Source organism: Candoia aspera, chromosome 7 (genome assembly GCF_035149785.1).
Source record: "Candoia aspera isolate rCanAsp1 chromosome 7, rCanAsp1.hap2, whole genome shotgun sequence".
In the NCBI taxonomy this organism is placed as follows: Eukaryota; Metazoa; Chordata; class Lepidosauria; order Squamata; family Boidae; genus Candoia; species Candoia aspera.
The window spans coordinates 58,263,351-58,284,199 of NC_086159.1; the positions used below are offsets into that span (position 1 = coordinate 58,263,351).

At 36.7% G+C, this 20,849-nt stretch overlaps 1 protein-coding gene across 1 annotated transcript; it reads left to right on the top strand.

Moving 5' to 3' along the window:
* Positions 1-356: 356 nt before the first annotated feature.
* ING3 (inhibitor of growth family member 3) lies at positions 357-18,210 on the top strand. Its single transcript, XM_063309532.1, has 12 exons — positions 357-452; positions 613-684; positions 2,560-2,660; positions 4,871-4,936; positions 6,256-6,352; positions 7,792-7,863; positions 8,124-8,243; positions 10,406-10,563; positions 11,117-11,307; positions 14,850-15,042; positions 16,700-16,738; positions 17,207-18,210. Exons 1-12 carry the CDS (start codon positions 425-427, stop codon positions 17,321-17,323), a joined length of 1,254 nt encoding a protein of 417 aa, XP_063165602.1. The 5' UTR covers positions 357-424; the 3' UTR covers positions 17,324-18,210.
* The last annotated feature ends 2,639 nt before the right edge of the window (positions 18,211-20,849 follow it).

Genomic DNA, 20,849 nt, shown 5'->3' on the forward strand with positions numbered 1-20,849 from the left:
CATAACAGCGCCGTCAGTAATTAAGCCATCGAGGGACAATTCCAACTTCCCCGCGTCCTTATAGGATCCTCCTGCTGCTTCTGCGTCAAAATTAACGACTTCTGGGACCTGTAGTTTTTGAATCCTCCGGTCCACGCTGCCTTTGCTCAAGCAACTACACTTCCCAGGAAGCACTGGGAATCCGTGAGCCGCGAACATACGTCACCTTCTCAAGGAGCCAATCGCACCGCGACCGAAGCGAGCGCCGTCAGCCGCCAATGTTGTTTTCGCTGAGTCGAGCTCTGGTGGTGTTGGCGGTGTCGGCGCCATATTGGAAGGGACGAGGCGGTGTTTTTTTTTTCCTTTTCACCCCACCCAGCCCCCCCCTCGCTCGCCGTAGAGACAACGGAGCCGCCTGGGCTCGGGCCTCGCCGCCGCCGCCACCATGCTGTACTTGGAGGACTACCTCGAGAGTGAGTCTGTAGTGGGAGCGCGGCGGGGGGCAAGAGGCCCGAGGGGAGGGGGGAACGGCGAGAGCGCAGCGCAGGCTCCGCCCACCTCCCTCCCTCCCTCTTTCAAGGCGGCTGTTGCATCTAACTGACTCACTCCTTCTCGACCCCTCCCTCCCTGCAGTGATCGAACAACTTCCCATGGATCTCCGCGACAGGTTTACCGAGATGCGCGAGATGGACCTGCAGGTGCAGAGTACGTGAGTCAGCCCCGCCCACAGACCGCCTCCCTGGCGCGGCTTCGAGCTCGGCCCGGCGAGTAGAGGGCCTGCGAGGCGGGCCTCCCGAGGGAAGGGTGGGAAGAGTTACTTGCAGTCGTGCGGCGCTGCAGAAGGGGAGCGAGCTTTCAAGATACACGCGCTCTTAGGCTCCGCCCGTGCGCGCCCTGCGTTCGTCAGAAACTCTTCGGGCTGAGCAAGCGGCGGATGCCTCTCCATGCGCGCTTTTTGCAGCAACACAGAACCATAAACTGATCTCGGGTTGGGGTGAATAATGCACTTGTAAGGAGGGGAAAATCATCCTATGAGTTGTGTTTTCAAGTGTGCAGCGAAGGAAATTGATACGGTTGAAGAAATACCGTTGGTTAGATGCATACCCCACCTGACTCTCAGGATATACACAGCGCTTTCTCCCCCCCCCCCCCAGTTAAGTTCTTTGAGAGTTTCTGTGGCAAAGGATGGACTTGAAAATGGGTCTTCCTGTCCAGATGTTAACCACTATTACAGACCATCTGTAAAAAAAATCATAGTCAACCCCATACATAATTGACACAGTAAATAAGCAGAACTCATACAAAAGGTTTATCTGCACATTGTTATGTACTGTACAGTATATGCAACACCTCTAGTGCCTTCTTCCGGAAGAAGGTGACCACTGACACTTCTTTTGATGATACTGTCCCAAACATTGTACTTTTCCCAAATGATTTACATAGAATTTTTTTCAGCCTGGATATACATCACTTTCCAGTTCTAAATTTCCTTTGAATCTTTCCTTGTGTATGAAGTAGTTGGTATTTCTTGTTGCACATCATTTGTCTTAAGAATTTCCATTTTCTTGATGGTATTCATAGTTTCCCTATCTTGCCTATTCATTGGAAGATTCTCTGTGCAACACATTAAACCATAAAAAAGCCAACTATGTTACTCTTAGCTGGTACATGTTGACTCAACCAAAGTGGTTAGTTTATGGTTTTATATATCATGCAAATCCCCCCTTTAACTGAACCATGACTGAGTTAACCATGGATATGTGCCTTGCAAACACAGGTTATAATTGGGACTTGCTCACTGTTTATGTTTCAGTTGAATGTAATTGCTTAGTACATTCTCATGCATGTTTATGCACTCTCAGTAGTCATTGATTTCATTAGTACTGTCCAATGATATCATTGGCCATATCTATTCTGGGTGCTGGGAGTTACAGCACAGCAACATCAAAAACATCCTAGCTCTGCTGTATGTTGTCAGATCAGCAGTTAAGAATATTGAGACCGCTCTCTCTGCTGCAGGTTTCATGACAAATGTGTCTGAATTTAAATATGCTATCTAGAAATAAACCTAATTCTTTTATAGTACTTCATCCAGCTAATACTGTTATCTTCTATGTCCTTATTTTGGAATAATAATTTTGGAATTTCACTGGATTTAGGAAGACTTAATTTCAAGAAAATACTGTTATGATTTTGTCATACACCTCTTAAAATGTTAAAAGTCACAGCCATTGTAGTTTAGCAGTTAAGATATCAAATTAGGAGTGAGGAAACCCACATTCAAGCCTATCCTCAGCATGGAAATGCACTTGGCAACTTTGGACAAGTCACTTTCTCAAACCAGCCTTCTTTCTCATCCTCTTGCTGTGGGTTAAAAATGAAGGAAGGTCCTCATGTTAGCTGTCTTGATCATGGGATATAAGTCAGACAAACATCAGTGGAAAAATTAAATTATGTTTCATGACCAGTCATTTTGTTAATGTCTTATACATATATTTGCTTAACTAGTGTTATCCTATTTCAAACTATTACATATTTATAGAGATAAATGACTATACTTGAATGTTCTCTGTGTTTAAGATGCAATGGATCAGCTGGAGCAAAGAGTAAATGAATTTTTTATGAATGCAAAGAAAAACAAACAGGAATGGAGAGAAGAACAAATGACTTCAATTAAAAAGGTAAGAATACAGTAACTGCCTTCTCACACCAAAACTCCAAGCAGATTCCTGAATTTGTTCTGACATTCCTTTTGTGGCTAGATATAAAAAACTTCACACATAGCATAAAATGTAAGCAGAATTACTTTGGTATAAAAATTAGGAATTTTCATTACATCCGATTCTCTGTTTAACCAGAAAAAACTACAATGTGTGAGTAGTGGCAAAGGAATATTTCTCCTACTTAAACTTCTCTTTGATTTTAATTAGACACACATTTACATTAAAGTATGCTGGTCATTGACTGAAATAAAGGTTATTTGTACTATAAATTTTAAATATGAATAGGTAAAGCATATAACAAAACAAAAGAAGTGAAACAGTTTTTAAATCATGAATCATGACCTTGGAAAATGAATTTCATGGTTGAGGGCTTCCTTTTTGAAATGCAGATCATTTTGAGTACAGACTTCTTTATTTTAACGCTTCAGTCTTCAAGATGATTTTGCAGATTAGTAGGACTGCAAAATTTGAAATGTTTTGCGCTTGATATGTTCTACTTCATGTTAGAATCAGGTTGTCCCAACCATTCTGGGAGTCTTTTGCACTCAGGTGTTTGAAGTCTAAACAAGTATTATTAGCTGGAAAGAGGTCAATTTTGTGCTTGAAATGCTTCTGGAATGCCCTGAACAATTTGTTTCAGCTTTGGAACATCTGTTTCAGAATCAAAATAGAGTATTTCAATGTTGATATATTTTCCACACTTATACAATTTTTATATGACCTTTACTATTTAGAAACAAGTATTGATACATTTTTGAAGTGCAGCATGTTTTAAATATGCATATTGGCTTTCATTCTAATCCAAGTATTCAAGGAAACACTGTATATCTCCCATGCTTGAAAATAGTGGAAAGAGATGGAACTACTACTTAAACTTCAACTAGCATCCTCAGATTTGATTGTGATACCTAAATATTCAGTAACATTAACAAAAAAAATACCAAATGAGCTAATTAAATTAATGTCCTTAATCACTTCAATAACATTTTTAATTTATGAACTGTTTATAGAATTATAAGCGTTGATTCATGCAACTCAGTGCTAGAATCTAAATTAAGTATCTCATACATATAGTAGCTATTTAACCTCTGCTTGAACATACGTAGAGAAGGGGAGCCTATCACCTTTGTAGACAGTTGGTTCCAGTGTTAAACTGCTCATCTTGTTGGGAAGTTTTATCTAACATTCAGTTGGGGTTTGCCTTCCTGAGATTTAAACCTATTTTCCCATAACCTGCAAAATACAGTTCTGCATAGAAGTATTTAAAGAATTCCATCATACTGCCTTCAGTAGTGTTTTCTAAAGGCTAAATATATCCAGCTTCTTCAACCTCTTTTATAGGACTTCATTTCAAGTCCCTTGATTATCTTCATTGCCTTTCTCTGAACCTTCCCATTACTCTGAATATTTCTTAAAACATGGTCCTAGAAATATATTTATATTTACTTACTTATCATGGCTTGTATGTTGCTCAGTTCAAAACCCCTTTGAGCAAGAAAAGAATTAAAATAACAATTAGAACATCACCTAATAGTGCCACCTGAGGCAGATCAGTCTTCATTGTTTGCATGCTTTCCTGAAGAGCCATATCCTTAAGGTTCTTTCAAAACCCCAAAAGGAGGAGGTATTCCAGATATCAAGGAGCAAGCTTTTCCATGCCCGGGGTCGGTGGGGGTGCACATTCACTGAACAGGCTTGACAGTGGGGCCCGTGTAAATATGTGGAAAAGACATTTAAGCATTTTCTCTCAGCTTTTACTGGATGGGCAGTCTCAGCCCATACTGTCTCAAAGATAACCAGTCCTAAGCCCTAATATGGCTTTAGAAGTGATGTCCAGCACCTTGATTTGTGCCTGGAAACACACAGGCAACCAGTGTAGCTCCTACAGTAATGCTTTCACATGGGCAAATCTAGATACAGCATAACTATCTGAGTTTCTGCATACTACTCCAGCTGAATCTTCTGGGTGTTCTTCAAGGGCAGCTCCATATAGAGGAAATTGCAGTAGCCCATGCATGTAATCTCCATCTTAAAATATGTTCTATTTTAATATATTAATATAGTGTAATATATTGTTAGATAATTTTACCCTAGTTCAGTTAATAATTATTGATGTGTTACTAAATAATATTTGTGACCAAGTTGCTTACATTAGTTTTCTGATGCAGGATTACTACAAAGCTCTAGAAGATGCAGATGAAAAAGTGCAGTTGGCTAATCAAATTTATGATTTAGTAAGTAAAATAGAAAATTTTGAGTTGATTTAGATGGTGGTCTTCAGTTGATACTTTGCTTCAACATTTTATATAAATATAAAATATAGAACAATGGAAATAAATTATTTTTATTAACACATGCAGGTCTACCCTATTTTTTTGCAGGTCCCAGAGCTCCTGCCTAGATTTATACCACTAGAATTCAATCAAATTTGTGGGTTGTTGGGTTTTTTTAGCGTGCCTGCTGGCTACAGAAGGTTGCATGCCCTGTCTTAGAGCATATTTCCTAAGAAGAAAGGCCCATTTAATTTCATTTATTTATAATATTTATGAGCTGTGCAGCTCTTCAAATTCAGCTTGGAAGATGTGATTCAGAATATGTGGCAGCGATGAAGCAGCTTTGGTCTGTGACTCATGCATTTTGCATCTGTTTCCAGAATTGTGTGGTTGCGTTAATGAATTTCAGGCAGATGTTGTGTTTGTGTTCCTGTGTGTTTTGAAGCACCTCTTCTGAATCAAATGCTAAATACTGCACAACCCTGTAAAATTTTCAGGACAGTTTGCAATAAGAAATAAAATGCAAAATGATTGCACAAATTTGTTAAAAAAAAAAAAGTCAAGAAAAAGGGTACCTGAATGGCACCAAAATGTATCAGACAGACTTTTTTGGAGAGAACATTCCCTAGCCAGAGTATTTATCCTCTGTTGCTGCCTGCCACACTAGATTTTATCAGGTGATGTTTAAATGAAGTCTGAGGGGGTATAGGAGCTTAAAGGTTGTGTTAATTTAGCCAGTGTTTTCTCAGCTCAATTGTCTTAGTTTGTGCAGCACACCCTGAACTATAAATCATGTAGGTAAAGGTGTCACCCATGTTTTAATGTAGCCCAACTTGAAAGTTTACAGATAACCTCAGATAATGGCTCCATGCAGACACTGAAGAATATTGCGGGGGGGACAAGACAGGGGGATAAAATGGAACCAAATTCCATGGTGATGCAGAATGGAATTTGAGTGGTGATGCAGATACCTTATTGCGTCTTCTGGAATCTGTCATCTGGGTACGCAGAAGTACTTCCACGACAAACTTCCTCTCCATGGTGAAGCATGATTTTTGATACAGTACTTAAAACTGCTGAGAGATCTAAGAGAATTAAATGAAATATATTGAAATGTATTTTGTGTAAGTGTATGGATGCTATTACCATGTTAAGAGATTCTGTTGTGCATGTTTTCTATGGCAGTTTTCATGTTCTTATTCAAATAACTTTTTAAGGGTCTGAAATAATATCTTGGTTGAAAATAAGCTGTCAATTCTAAAAATCTGTTCTTAAATTAGGTAGACCGTCATTTAAGAAAATTGGACCAGGAGTTAGCTAAATTTAAAATGGAACTTGAAGCAGATAATGCTGGTATTACTGAAATACTGGAAAGACGTAAGTATGTATGATAATGTTTTAGAATTGGGCTACTGCATATAATATCGTTTTAGGATGCTCAGATTCTGGCTTAACAATACCAGGATATTAACAGTACACAAAGCATCCAAGATCCAGTTTGAACTTCAGGTTCAAAGGTGGCATGATTGGGTCTGAAATTAAGAATTTAAGGCAACGTTGCAATTTGCAGTGATTTTAGATTTGATTTAGATTAGATTTTAGATTTGATTCAGTAAAAGAATTAACCATAGGCATGATAGGGAGGCATCAGAGTGCTTGAATCTCTTTCATATTTTGAAGAATAGGATGGAAATAGCAGAGATGGTTGATCCTTAAGAGGTTATTAACTCTGTAAAGTTTTAACCAGACAGCTTCAAGGCTTTCATTTTTGAAAAATTCCCCCTCTGTATCTTAGAGGCAGAGATGTAGAATGGACTGTGCAGCAACCTCCAAATTGTCAGCAAAAAGTGAATGAATGATAACAAACCAAATTTGAAAAATGAATTCAAAAGCCACATCGGAAGGAGCAGCAGAATAAAATTGAGTATTTCTCATTCTCCTTCCAGATGATCCTGCTAAACAAATTCTAGCAGAAAAGTGAGATAGAGCAGAGCAGCAATCTTTCAAGTGCTTTAACAGGCAGGGTTTGTGGAGATGATGAACTCACTGACCAGCCACTTATGTCAACATCAGAGAGGCCCTTTCATCACTCAGTTCCGCACATACACCTGGTCTGTTCATATAAGGAAAGATAGTCCAGAAAGTCCATAAAAGCTGAATCACTTTTGAATCTTTAAAAAGTAATTAGAAAGTTTCTGATTCAAATTGATACCTTGATTCAATTAGATTGAATTGCCTTTAAATTGAATAACCCCTATGAAATCCTGCATAACCCTGCAGAAAATGCATCTTCTCCAGGTACCTGTATAAAGAATCTCCTTTCCTAGGAGGCTGGGTTAAACTATAGCTTCCCTAGCTTCCCATTATTTCTGAACTAGAAAAACAGGGATTTTCAGATTAGCTACAATATGCAGCCATAAAATTCAGATCCATTAGCGAAAACTTTCCAGTTCTGATTTAGTAAAATACATGATTAATGGCAACTTCTTAGATTTTTCTTCATTTGCACAAATGGAGGAGCAAAGCAGAAGCCTAAAGGCTGTATACAAATGCATAAAACCTGTGCATATCAGCAACGATTCGATCATTTAAATCTTTTTGTTTGTTTTAGTTTTTCTTACAGTTTTGTTTGCTACACCAAAGCTAGTAAGACTGGATCACATTTAGGACTATGCTAGTTCTATAAGATAAAAACATAGAATAAAATAAAAATAAACAATTCATGGTCTCAGGATGCTTATTTTTTTTGCCATATTTAAAGTATATTATATCAAAAATGTATTTGGGATTAAAAGTTACATTTATTCTCCTGACAGGTTCTTTGGAACTGGATACACCATCACAGCCACTGAATAATCATCACGCACATTCACACACTCCAGTAGAAAGTGAGTTGAATATTTTTGCTTTTTATTTGATTTAATATGAATGTAAAACTAATACAGGATTATCTACTTGAAAAGCTGTCTGTCTCCTACAGCTGCCACCGGAATTTGTACAAATGTTTGAATGCATTCAGTGGATTGAAAATAGATAAAAACAGCATGATAGGGCTAAGCTTTGTATGTTTTTTGAAGTGAGTCATTTGCATTTCAACACCTCGGGTTAGACTTTTGGACTGACAGCTTTTTTTAAACTCTTCATACAGAAAGGAAACATAATCCCTCCTCTCATCATGCAGCAGCAGACCATGTGCCTGAAAAGAAGTTTAAGTCTGAAGCTCTTCTATCAACTCTCACTTCGGATGCCTCTAAAGAAAATGCACAAGGTAATTTCTGTTTTAAGTGAAAATTTAAGCATGTCTAACAAACTGAACCATGTTTTTTGTGTCCTATATTCAGAAATGAGGTTATTGGGGGGGAAAGCAGGCACTCAAAAAAAAATAGGTTGCCACAGCATTTACTGCTAAAAGCTGTATGACAAATCTGGAGCATAAATATAAACTGTAAGCGGATAAGTAGTCCTAAAGTTAAAAGCAGCTTTAACACAAACATGGGGAAAATGGAATAAACAGAATCAGATGCTAATATTGTCACCATTTTCTGGGACAAGTTAGTCCCCTGCCAGGATTATCACCAGTGACGAAATGAATAACACAAAAACAAAGGTTCTGTGTTCTTTACACCTGTCTCTTTATCCTTAACCCATGTACCCCTTTTCAGGTACATGGGACTTAGGTATGTATGTATTAGATTAATATGGCCACCCACCTCAGATAGATGCCTCTGGCCAATTAACTATTAAAAAAGATAAAACATATACAAAAAACATAAAACACACAGTAGCAGGGAAAATTTACAAAACCATCAGTCAGTCATTCAACAGAACCAGGAGATGGTCTCCATCACACACTTGGGGCCCCAGGCTCCAGGATAGAGCCAAGTCTTCTAGGCCTTATGGAAGGCCAACAGGGACAGGGCCAATCAAATATCTGGAGGGATGATATTCTAGAGGGTGGGCACCACAACAGAAAAAGCTCCTCCTGGGTCCTGCCAGCTGACACTTCTTAGCAGATGGGACCTGGAGCATGCTTCTCCTGCCAGACTAGATGGAATAAGTAGAAACAACCAGGGAAAGACAGTCCCATAAGTAACCCAGCCCTAAGCCATGAACGGCGTTAAAGGTGACTACCAGCGTCTTGAATTTGAACCCAGAAGCATACTACTATAGTAGCCAATGCTTAACTCTTAATACTTATTCCTGAATAGTAACCAGATTAAGTGGAGATTTGCAGCAGCCTATCACTTGTAAGGGCCACCGTGTGTTTGTGATATCAGTCTTCCACTATTTTCTTTGATTCAGTGCAACCTGTTCCCTCTCCTTACTTGTTTCTGAAGAAAGGGCTGAGGAACATATCTAGGAAAACTGCCTTCTCACACCTTGAAGGATCTTGTTGGCACAAAGAAGAACATACAGGCTCATGATTTACCTCCTCTCTTCACCCAGTGATTCCTGCTATTTATTTCCTTCCTTCTTTCTCTGTTCTTTCTTCATTCAGCCTCTCATCTATTTCCATCTCCAACCGTGCCTTGCTTATGTGCTAGCTCCTTGTGACATCACTATTAGTATCTTTCCAGGGAAGAGAATTAGTCTTTGCAGATTAGACAAAATCTAGCCACCCCACCCCCATTTTATATATTACAATTTTGGCACAGACATGTTTATGACAGCATTTTTTTAACAAGAAGAAAGAAAAAAACCCAGATTTTTCTCTGCAGCTGGAAGACATGGTTGGGAAAAGATACCTTTGATAAAGAATGATATCTGTCATAGGCCAGCTTGCTTCTTTACTTAAGGCAGCAAATATTTGCAGTTTTCGTAATGGCATGCATTTTCTTTTAAGAAGGTTACTTACCATTGCATAATTTTAAATTACATACACTTAAAAGTGCATGAGAAGTGCTTCAGAGCCAAATAAAATAAGCCTTGTAACTTTCTCCTTTGTCCTAAAAATATTTGTGTTGCAGCTTAATATATATTTCTCTCATTTTATTTGTGATAGTATCTAGTTTAAGCAGAGAAAAAACAGTTAATATTTTATTGCTAGTAATTTGATTCTCAAGACATGCACTTTTGAGTATTGCAATGTCACCATACCATTATAATTTTAAAAATCACCCTATATTTGAATTTGGACACAAAGAGCACTGCTTTTTTAATCACATAAAATGGTTTTTTGAAATGTAAACTAAAGAATTCATTTCTTCCATAATTGTGTTACATTTTAGTCCTTGGGTGTGAGAGGAAACAAATAGAATCTGATACAGTACCAAGGTTCTTTGCACATCATTAAAACCTATGGTTCTCTTTCTTAATTAGCGCACTGTCTAAATTTTCCCTCATACACAGCTGATTTCCAGTTTTCTGAAATTTATTTTTTTTTTAGTTTCCATTTTAGACTATATAAATATGTTCCCTTTATTCATCAAGGGTGTCGAAACAGTAATTCATCATCCTCATCCAACAGTGCATATAATGCAAATTCTTCTCAGCCATTGGCATCGTATAACCTGGGCTCATTATCTTCAGGAGCTGGAGCTGGTGCTATTACCATGGCAGCAGCTCAGGCAGTGCAAGCCACAGCACAGGTAAGGAATTCAAAGTATGTTTTAAAATACCTGCCCCAAGCAGGCTGTTGTTAAAGCAACTTTTATTTCGTTTAGATTTGCTATGAGCACTTTAAAACTACTGTTTTCAAAGAGGTCCTATCTATTGGTTGGCATTTCACGGTACTAGGTTTTACAGGAAAGGAGAGATTTGTTTTTACGTGGGACGTTCTGAAACCTTTCCCCACTAGATTAACTTGTAAGCGTTCTACAATTTTATCTACATGTGCTTGAGACAAGAGCCCGAGGAAAATATCCATAATTTTCTTGGGATATTTTCAGTATGAAAGATTAAGCTACAGCTTTAGTATTTTTTTAGAAAAAAATGTAAAGTACTCTTTAAATGATTATGCACAAAACAAGCTTTAAATGCTGCATAATGTACTATAGATTAGATCAAGATTTATTCATGCTTCAAGTAAAACAGTGAAAGTCAAGGAGACATAAGTCAGTCATGTTTCACTTCTGTACTAGACGTACTGTAAGTGAGGCTGAGTTTGAAATCAACCGTATAATATTGCTGTTTTTCTTTTAGATGAAAGAAGGAAGACGAACATCAAGCTTAAAAGCAAGCTATGAAGCCTTTAAGAACAATGACTTCCAACTTGCAAGAGAATTTGCATTATCCAGGGACTCAGCTGGATATACATCATCTGCTTTGGCATCTACATTATCACAGACACTGAGTTCATCAACTACAGATTCACGGAGTGGTCGAAAAAGCAAGTAAGTTCATTAAAATTGTAGCTTCTTTATTTGTTGTAAGATAGATACTCAATAGTGGATTGCAGTCTTCCAGTGCCTAGGAAAGACAAAGTCACATGACAGTGAAACAGGGTTTATTGCTTCTGAACTCCACCCCAATTCCTTACAGCTATCGCCCAGCATTAAACCATTTACTTTCTGCTTTCCTGTACTGTATACCTTTTACTCTAGTTGTGTTCCCTCTGTTTTCCAAGAACACTTTTGTCAATTATTCTCTTCAGCAGCAGGACCAATAACAAAACAGCAACTTTTCTTTCTTTTGCTGCTTTTCTGGACAAGTCTCCAGCTTCAACTTCCAACTTCCCAAGACTGAAAAAGAAAATGTATATTAAGCAGCAAGTAGCTAAAGACCAAAGTAAAGCTGAGCATGCTAAACACCTTCTGCAGCAGTCTGCAGCGAATTCATGCAGTTCCCAGGAGCTAGGTCATGCAGCCTTCTGCTACTATCACCAGTCTCAGGAACCAGCCCAACAGGACAAACTTCAAGAGGTGCCTCTGAGTAGGAATGTAATGAGGGTAGATTGCAGCCTCAGGTCTGTAATCTCAAATTTTGTTTCATGCCTAAACTTTTTAGAAAATAGGAACTTCATTGCATTATTCATTTTGGCCACCAGATGGAATGCAACCACTGCAGTAACTTTCGTCTTTTTTGGCAGCATGAGATTGCTGTCTTAATCCAGCTCATCTCTTTAAGCCATGGAAGCAGTTGGTTTATCCAGTTTCTAAGCCTTTTTACTTCTATGATATTCAGTCTTCAGACTTTCCTTGAAGAATAATTCAAGAGCTATTGTTGCTGAAGGTTTTTAAAATACATTATTAGCACTGTTACTTAACAATATAGGGGTGGATTATTACAGAGAAGGCAAGAAGAAGCATTCTCTGAGTCTGCTAAACATCTTCTACCATACTGAAAGAAATTGGCATTCATAGAAAAAGCATCTAGCAAAAGAATGCCTAGTGAATTATAACAAATTTCTGAATCCCATTGTCTGCCGTTTGGTGATATATTGCCATCTTTACAAAAAAAAAATCTATGGAGAAAAGTTCACGGGAGAATGTCCCCCTACAATCCTAATTGGACCTCAACACTTCGCTTATGAAGAAATATCCACTGACTCTATAAGGAAGAAAGAACTAAGTAAGAAGTAGGTATGTGCAAAAGTTTTTGAATTCAGACAGACTTTTCTGACCAGTCTTGAAATGTTCCGTGCTGAAAGTATACCCAACTCAAGCTCAAAATGTTATTCTGAGTGAAATGCTTCCAGAATAGTCAGAATAACCATTTAGTTCTTTGACAGAGAGCCCTGAGTGCCATTGCAGTAGTCCCGAGTTCCACCTGGCTCAGAGACTGGAGTGCTTCTGCTTCAAACCAGCTACTTCTCATTTAGAAGCTACTTCTCACTCTAGATATGAATCAGTCTATTGGAGAGGGAATCAAATTCTGATGCCCCTTCCTCCAGTGGGAAGGAGGCATCAAATATTCTATCAGGTCTTGCTCTTTGGATACTAAAAGCAATTAGAGAAGACTTTCTTAATAAAATTTTGAAGCAGTCCCAACGTATAAATCCCAATTATGACCTCTCTGTTGCAAAAAAAATTACCTAGTTGAAGCTGTCAGACACTTTTTAGAGTTTATTCCATTTGTTTATTGTTTAAAAAATGGGAGGAGATGGAAGGGCCATCTGGGACTTTTTGTATATCAACAAACACAAATTCTCATTGGATTATCTGAATACAATCCCCCTAAAAGTGTGCTGTATTGTTTTCCTTTACATTTGAAACACCTCTCTAGCTATATAAACTGCTCTTCAGTTTTCCCTCACTCCCATTGTCTGCCAAGATTACTCTTTGATATTACTGATTTCATGACCTGGTAGTCAGGTAGAAAAGCCACCTATAGCCGATCAGAAAAATCCAACTCTGAGGCCGCAATGGGACATCTCCATTTCAAAAGACTAGGTGCTTGTGATGCCATTTGTCCATATATCAGGCTTATGATATTCTATCTAAAAAATATTCCATGGACACAGCTGTGGTTCTCCCATTCCAGCTGTTTCACCTTCCAGCATTATGTTTTATACAGAAAATGTACAATGAAAAACGAGGCAGCCTTGTCTTTGAAAGGGTGCCCCCTCAGGATTCTCCCTCTGGATTATAGTTGCTCAAGATTGCCATGCAACAATTACAAGCATTTAATCAAGGATATATGGCTCAACAAAATATAAACTGGAAAATACTCAGACCAATCTGCCTAGCTGTGCAAGTGATATCCCTCATTAGAAAATAGCAGGCCTAATCAGGACAGAAAGGAGTTCCATTCAGTGTAGGTACAGAGAAGCTATGTCTTTGCATAACACTGTAATTCAATAGACTCCAGTGTGTTCTAGATCAGAACGTCTTCCAGGAATTCCATACATTCTTTGGCTCTTTGACACAGGATCTCATTGCCTCCCCCAAAAATATAGAACTCCACAGATCTTCTCAGAATATGTATTGTGTAGGAATAAGACCATGAATCTTTTTCAACTCTTTCCTGCAGGTTCTCGCATCATGACTTTTCCAAAGATTGCCCTTTGCTGCTAATTAGTTAAAAAAATAGGATAAAATATCTAAATACCAAAAATACCTAAGGAATGGTAAATGCTACTCTGGCTCATTAGAAACTTCAGACGACAGAAGAAGTGAAATGAAATGCTACTAAAGCATATGATTATCTTGAAGTGGGGACTTACACTTCCTAGTTCGCATGTAAGATGAGTGATAATTTGGTGTGTTGGTTTTCAGCTTACTGTATGTGTGGTTTGTCTTCTTTTGGGAATGGGTTCACACCAGAAACAAAATAACCTCAGTTATGGTTTAGCACTGTAGGTTTGGTATATGAATAGTTAACATTCATGTAGAAAAGGATAATCTTTAAAGAATGTAATATACATTACAGCCCCTTAACTGTGGTATATAGTATAATTTATTTGAGATGTATCAGATCAGACACACAGGAATTCTTCATATTTTTTACCACAGAGTAGGGCTGGGCAAAATATTTGGAAAAACTATCATATTGTTTATTAATGCAAATCTTTTGCAAATCTCAAACAGTTGCTTTGGAAGCTGTCCCCTGTTGTCCTGTGTGCATGGGCACATACAGACAATTTGATCAATACCAGCAGCGAAGCAAGGTGTTGGTTATGATTTAAAAAGTCCTATAAATAAAATGTCTGTGTGAAAACAGGACTGCTTTAATGATTGAAAGATTGGTGCTTTGTACTAACATACATTATAGATCATTTTTTTCAGATGTTATGCATAGCCTTACTATAGTCCAGATAGAAAAGTCAGACCTTCTGTAAGTGAAGGGAGAAAGTATTTGTTACGCAGTGGCCCATCTTAGAAATCCTCACATTTTAAAGTTGTATGAAGTTACAATTTTTTAAAATTGTTTTCAGAATGTCCCTTGTTATGGAAAATACGTTGGAGAAGGTAATCTGTCCATGTTAATTTTTCAGAAACAACAACAAATCTTCCAGCCAACAGTCGTCCTCATCTTCCTCATCTTCCTCTTTGTCATCGTGTTCCTCATCCTCTGCACTAGCCCAAGAACTCTCCCAGCAAACAGCAGTCATCCCCGAGTCTGAATCTAATAGCCAAGTTGATTGGACCTATGATCCAAATGAGCCACGTTACTGCATTTGTAATCAGGTATATTCTGTCAGAGAAAGTACATCATATCAATTACTGACAGGGCAGTTTAGCTAATTTATTGATCATGGCTGATTTGCTGAGAGTAGACATAAATGATAATATACAGTATAATAAATTATTTATCATGAATCGTTAATATTTAAAGTATAAAATTATGTAAAATTACAAATTATAATGAATAGCCTATAAAGCTAGATGATTCGGACCACAGTTTGTTGATACATGCAGAATCCTTTGGAGGGGTAGTAAACACTTTCATGGTGTATCTTTGAATCAGTCTTTGAAAATGTCTGCATAGCGTTAAAGAAATATAGATAATCATGCTTTCAGTAACCAATTTTTCTGCTGCTACTCATCATCAGTCAATCAGCCTGTTTTTATTTTTGTTTTATTTTTCTAGTTGCAGAATTAATAGAATTTAATAAAGAAATCTAGCATAACATTTTTATGCAGTAACATCCAAAGAGCTCTTTATGAGAAATGTTACACATTTCCCCTAGAAGCAAAATCCTGTCAATGGTTTAGAATCTTATAATAAAAGTACTAAAGACAGAAAATAAATCTGGCTGTAGGCTTCCAGACTAAAAAAAGAATGGGGAAAGGAAATAGAACACACAGGAAAATATGAATAAACAGATCCTCAAATACTGCTTAAAAATGTATAAGGCGGGAATTTGTGTAGAATGAGTAGTCTCCCAATGATTTTCTGCAAGCAAAATTCTTAATAAATCATTTTATTTTTAATGATATATGATATTTCTATAGCAGTGACTCTATATGGGTTCCCAACACTTCGAGATTTGCAGTAATGGAAAGCAGTGTACAGATATAACAACTAAACAGTAAAATAGCCTTAAAATGTTTAAAATGTAATAATACTTTTTAATGTATTTGGAATTATTTCATTAAGATGATAGTAATGCAGAACTAATTTAAATAATGACTAGATTGAGGGATTGTTTAACTTTGATTGTAATGTTACTGTTTAATGTTACTGTCGCTTCCTATGTGTGTGTTATTAACATTCAGTGTAGGTCTTCCTTGCTTTGAATTAGACCTTGAATTAGATCTTAGAACTGTTATCTGTTGAGAAATAAATTTGCAAACACTGCTGTTAAATATATATTAAATGTAACACTAATGCTAATCTCACATAAGGCAACTGTGTTTGGTTATACAAATTGGCTCTTTCAGATTTGTATTTGAAAACTCAGAACATTCTGCTTAATATATAAGGCTGGTATTCTACAAAGAATAAATAGACTGGACTACAGATAGTAAATATGTGAAAAGAAAGTAACCTGTGCTTATGTGTTGCAGCTGATGATATAAAGTTGTTGTTTCCCACAAACTGGTATAGCCATGTTCCTAAACAGGCAGTTCATCAAAGTGACTCCCAAACAAATCTAAAATGTTAATGAAAATTTCAATTATCTTTTGGATATTTAAATAGGATTTTTTGAAACATTTGAAAGTCCTTTCCAGTCTAAAAGATGCAGTAATAGGAAAGTGAATGTATAGTATGACTATACTGTCAACATATTAAAATTTGGAATTGTATCTCGATATCTCCTAATAATTTTTTGATGTGAAATGTTCTCTGATCACATAAGATGTAATAATGTTTAAATAATAATGTACTGATTCCTCATAGGTGTCATACGGTGAAATGGTTGGCTGTGACAATCAAGATGTAAGTATGAAAAATTAAATGTTGATTATTTTCCGTTTTCTAAGAACCGTGTTTGACAGATAAACAGATTTAAGAGTCTGGGGAGGGAGACACACAGACAATACATGCATGTACATGCATGCCAGCATTCCATTCTTTTTCATTGCTTCTGATAATATTTTTGAGGAAGGAGCTGGATATACAATCAGACATGTTTCAGGTTATCTGTGGGACTTCAGTGAGTTTATTAGAAGTGTGACTAAGTCTGGTTTAAACCCTAAATTATATTAGGCCATAGTAATTGTCCCAGTAGTATTAATGTCTGAGAAACAGATCTACTGAGATGAAACTTGTTTGGCTTTCTAAAGAGATTTGGTATTTTTGCTTTATTTATGAATCTCTCTGAATCTGTCCTATATTAATACATTGCATCTTTGTTTAGCATTGGTGTTTCAGCATATCATGTCTTCTCTTTCATTTGTCTTACAGTGTCCTATAGAGTGGTTCCATTATGGCTGTGTTGGATTGACAGAAGCACCGAAAGGAAAATGGTACTGTCCACAGTGTACTGCTGCAATGAAAAGAAGAGGCAATAGGCATAAATAAATGCCCCATTAACTTCACTCCAGTTAATGTGTTCCTTTTGGGAGGTGGATTAGGAGGAAATGCTTCTTTGCACCCAAAGAAGGATTGGTATAGATGTCAAAAATATTGACTTCTTAATTTTGCTAGCTGTGTTTTAATATTGTACTTAAATTATTTATGCACTATTGTTGTGCTATAAATACTTTTCCAGTTAGCCATGGATTGTTCCATTGGCAAACATATGCAGACATTTGTACTCTGATCATTTTCTCTAAGCAATGGGCATTCTATAATATCTTGGTCTTCAGATAATTCCAGCAAAAGGACATTTTGAATCATTTTATATTCAGCTGACATTCTGCTGCATGTTCTGTGCTCAAGAGCTGTTATGTGGAATTTATGTATATAAGTGGTAAAGAAAGTCAGACTGTCAAGAGAATGGACTTTTTCAGATGCCTTTATAGCTTGCCTGCTGGTTGAAACTGAATTCAGCAGGCTGAAGATGGTTCTTGTATACACACACTGGGCTAGTATCCTCTGGAGTATTTGGAACATAGCAACAGACCCTTGTACAAATTAAAGGGAAAAAAGTACCACTAATCTTTATATGTTTGGGGTCCATCAAGGGCACAGTCATTAAAAATGGTGTTAAAGTGATAAACCTTTTATACCAAATGTGTTTATTTTTTGTGCAAGTGATCCTTTAAATTGAAACTGTATTAGGTGTTCAAATTTAAAAATCCAATTGCTAGTATTAATGCTTTGCATACTTTATCAAAGAAAGACAGTACAACATTTCATGAAAGCTTTCATAATATGCAGTCTAACTGGAGGATTTTAAATAGTTTTTATTTTTTTTAATAAAATATATAAATAAAAGGTTTCCATCTCCAACATACTAAGCAGTATGCCTGCTGTGTGGTGGTGTTTTTTTTTAACAATTTCCTTATTTATAATGCTAAATAATACAAGTTCATTTAAGCAAAAAGAAAAGCTTCCAGTACTGAAAATGGTTAAGGTTTATATTACATCTGGGAAATGCACATTAATACATGAAATTGCATAATTCAAGGTTGTATTGAATTAAGGTCAGCTGACTGGTAGGACATGGCAAGAAATAGTAAAGTGGGTCTTGATCTTGTTGCTATCATGGGGAAATTACATTAGTGGGGTATACTGTAGTTTGTCTTCCAGTTTCTCTCTTGTCCTGCAACTTCTAATGCCATCTCCAGCACTCCTCTGTCCCCAGTTTTTCAGAGCAGTTCTTTAGGATGGTGTGGTTGAGAAATGAGAATAGCCATCTCTGCCAGTGGGATTCTTACACGAGGTCATAAAATGTCCATAGAAAGAGTGACGAATACGTCCTGAATTTAGGTGAAAAAGTGTTAGTGCTTTTGCATCCAACTCTCTTGTAGGTGAACAATTTTCCACCTAAATTTGGGATGTGTATCTTTAATAAAACCATATTATCTGGATCAGCTAATTATTTATTGATAATGTCCATGCCAAGATTCTTAGAAATTTAAAGCAGCTGTTTAAATTCAGGCAACTTGTGACATTGTCTTAATGATCCAAACATACTTATTTAACAGTGACTTATATTGAAGTAAAATCACTTGGTTAGGATAATAGACTGAAATTGAAAAAAGTCTTTCTTAGGAAATTTAAATATCTATTTAGAGCTTTTTGAACAAATAATTACTGCATCTCTTTCAAGATTGCTTGATACTGTATTACAAAATAATCTCTGTGTGTGGTAAAGTACATAATGTATTTTTTTGCTGTGCAGAAATACATCACCTTAATTTTTAAAATCTTGGCACTATTGTAATAAAAGTTATGCTTTCCCTTTCATATATTAACCGTAATTTGTACTGAATAGCAAAACATAACCAAATTGGAAAAAACAAAAGTTTTCAAATATCTGTTACCACCAAGTGATTTGTGCCTGTATGTATTAACATGGATATTGAAAACTATTTGATGGCACGTAATCCAAAAAACATGGACAGTTTCCTGGAGAATTATAAAGAGCACCTCTGAATAAATTGATTTCCTTATCAGATTCCATAGCTAAGCACAGTTATCTAGTATCTTCTTACATAAGAAATGAAACATAAAACAGACAAGATAGTGTACTCCATCATTAAGCTATCACAAGCTCACCATTCTTTTCAGTGTCAGAGTACTCAGCCTGAAGCTTCAAAACTTCATGTGCTATTTAAGAATGGTAGGTGTCTCCAGAGACCTCCAAAAATTATTACTATATTTTAAGTTTTGATGCAACAGTAGGAAATTAAGTACATAATGAGAAAATCTCACCATTTAACCAAAAGTAAACCAAATTTAACTACAGTCCTGGGTCTATTTTTTTTTACTTTTTTGGAGGGTGGCCTCCAGCAAACAAAAAGCCAAATTCAATCCTCAACTTGGAAAAAGTTGAGCATTTCTGTTGTATGTATCTTATAAGACGACTCAAATTATCTTTCTCAAGTTCAACCTTGAGATGGAATGGAAGAGGAAAAGTCAGGCAGATGATACAGAACCTTGGCCAGAACTCTTAGTCATCATGAACTTCAGCCTTTCTGAGTAATAGGGACCAGACTTAAGGAAGGTCTGCTCATTTACACCTCAGAAGAGAAATTGTTTTTATTTACTGCTGAACACTTGCAAAAAGCATCTACATCCCATGCCCACCCTTTGAGTTTGCCCTGCAATTTCATGTTCCATCTTCTTGCATGTGATAGCACTGCATGAAGCAGAGTGCCTTCTAGCTTAGGTTTCTCCCTTGCAACAATTTTTATAGTATCTTCTGAAAAGTAATAGGAGACCACTTTATTATTGTGTAGCAGGTGGAAGCCAAAAATGGATTTAGTCTGCTAGCAAACGACTCCATAAGCTTATAGAACTATATTCTCCTTACAAGTGACATTCAAATATAGTTACAATTCCCCTGGAGGTTGGAAAATTACAGGTCTTATTCTAGGAATAAGGAACCTGCGACTCTGTATATGTTGGATTCAAGCTCACACCAGTTACCATGGTTAAAGGTCAGTGATAAACCTTTGTTTTCAAGAATTAGAAGTTTTTATCTTAGTACATTATGGTGTTTCATGCCAAATTAAGTCAGGGTATTTTAAGATTCCATAAGGCACTGTCTTTTGTAATTTTTGTGTATAGTCATCTGTTTAGGTTTGGTCTGGTTTTGTTGTTACTGTTATTTTTTTTTGCAGTAGGCATAATCTAGCAGTTCTTCTGGAATTAAATGTCACCACCCAGAGTCCCCTTTTCAGGAGAGATGGGTGGTGATAGAAATTTGAAAAATAAATAACAGGTTCCTTTTCTAGTAACTATTGCTGCAGATAGATCAACATAATTGGTGGATTTAGATCCATAGTTTTATATTGTTTAATTTTTTCTAAGCTACATATATAAATATGTCTACCCATTCCTCTCAAGATGGAAAATAACTTGTTTTTTCATATAGCAAAGACAACATTTATTTATTAAAATAATTGCATCATCTAGTAACTGGGATGCTGGAAGT

Excerpts from the sequence above, each read along its gene's own strand:
- ING3 (XM_063309532.1), top strand. The coding sequence starts at position 425 with ATGCTGTACTTGGAGGACTACCTCGAGA. Across the intron at positions 7,864-8,123 it reads TTCACACACTCCAGTAGAAA|AAAGGAAACATAATCCCTCC; the intron begins GTGAGTTGAATA and ends CTCTTCATACAG. Across the intron at positions 8,244-10,405 it reads CTCTAAAGAAAATGCACAAG|GGTGTCGAAACAGTAATTCA; the intron begins GTAATTTCTGTT and ends TTATTCATCAAG.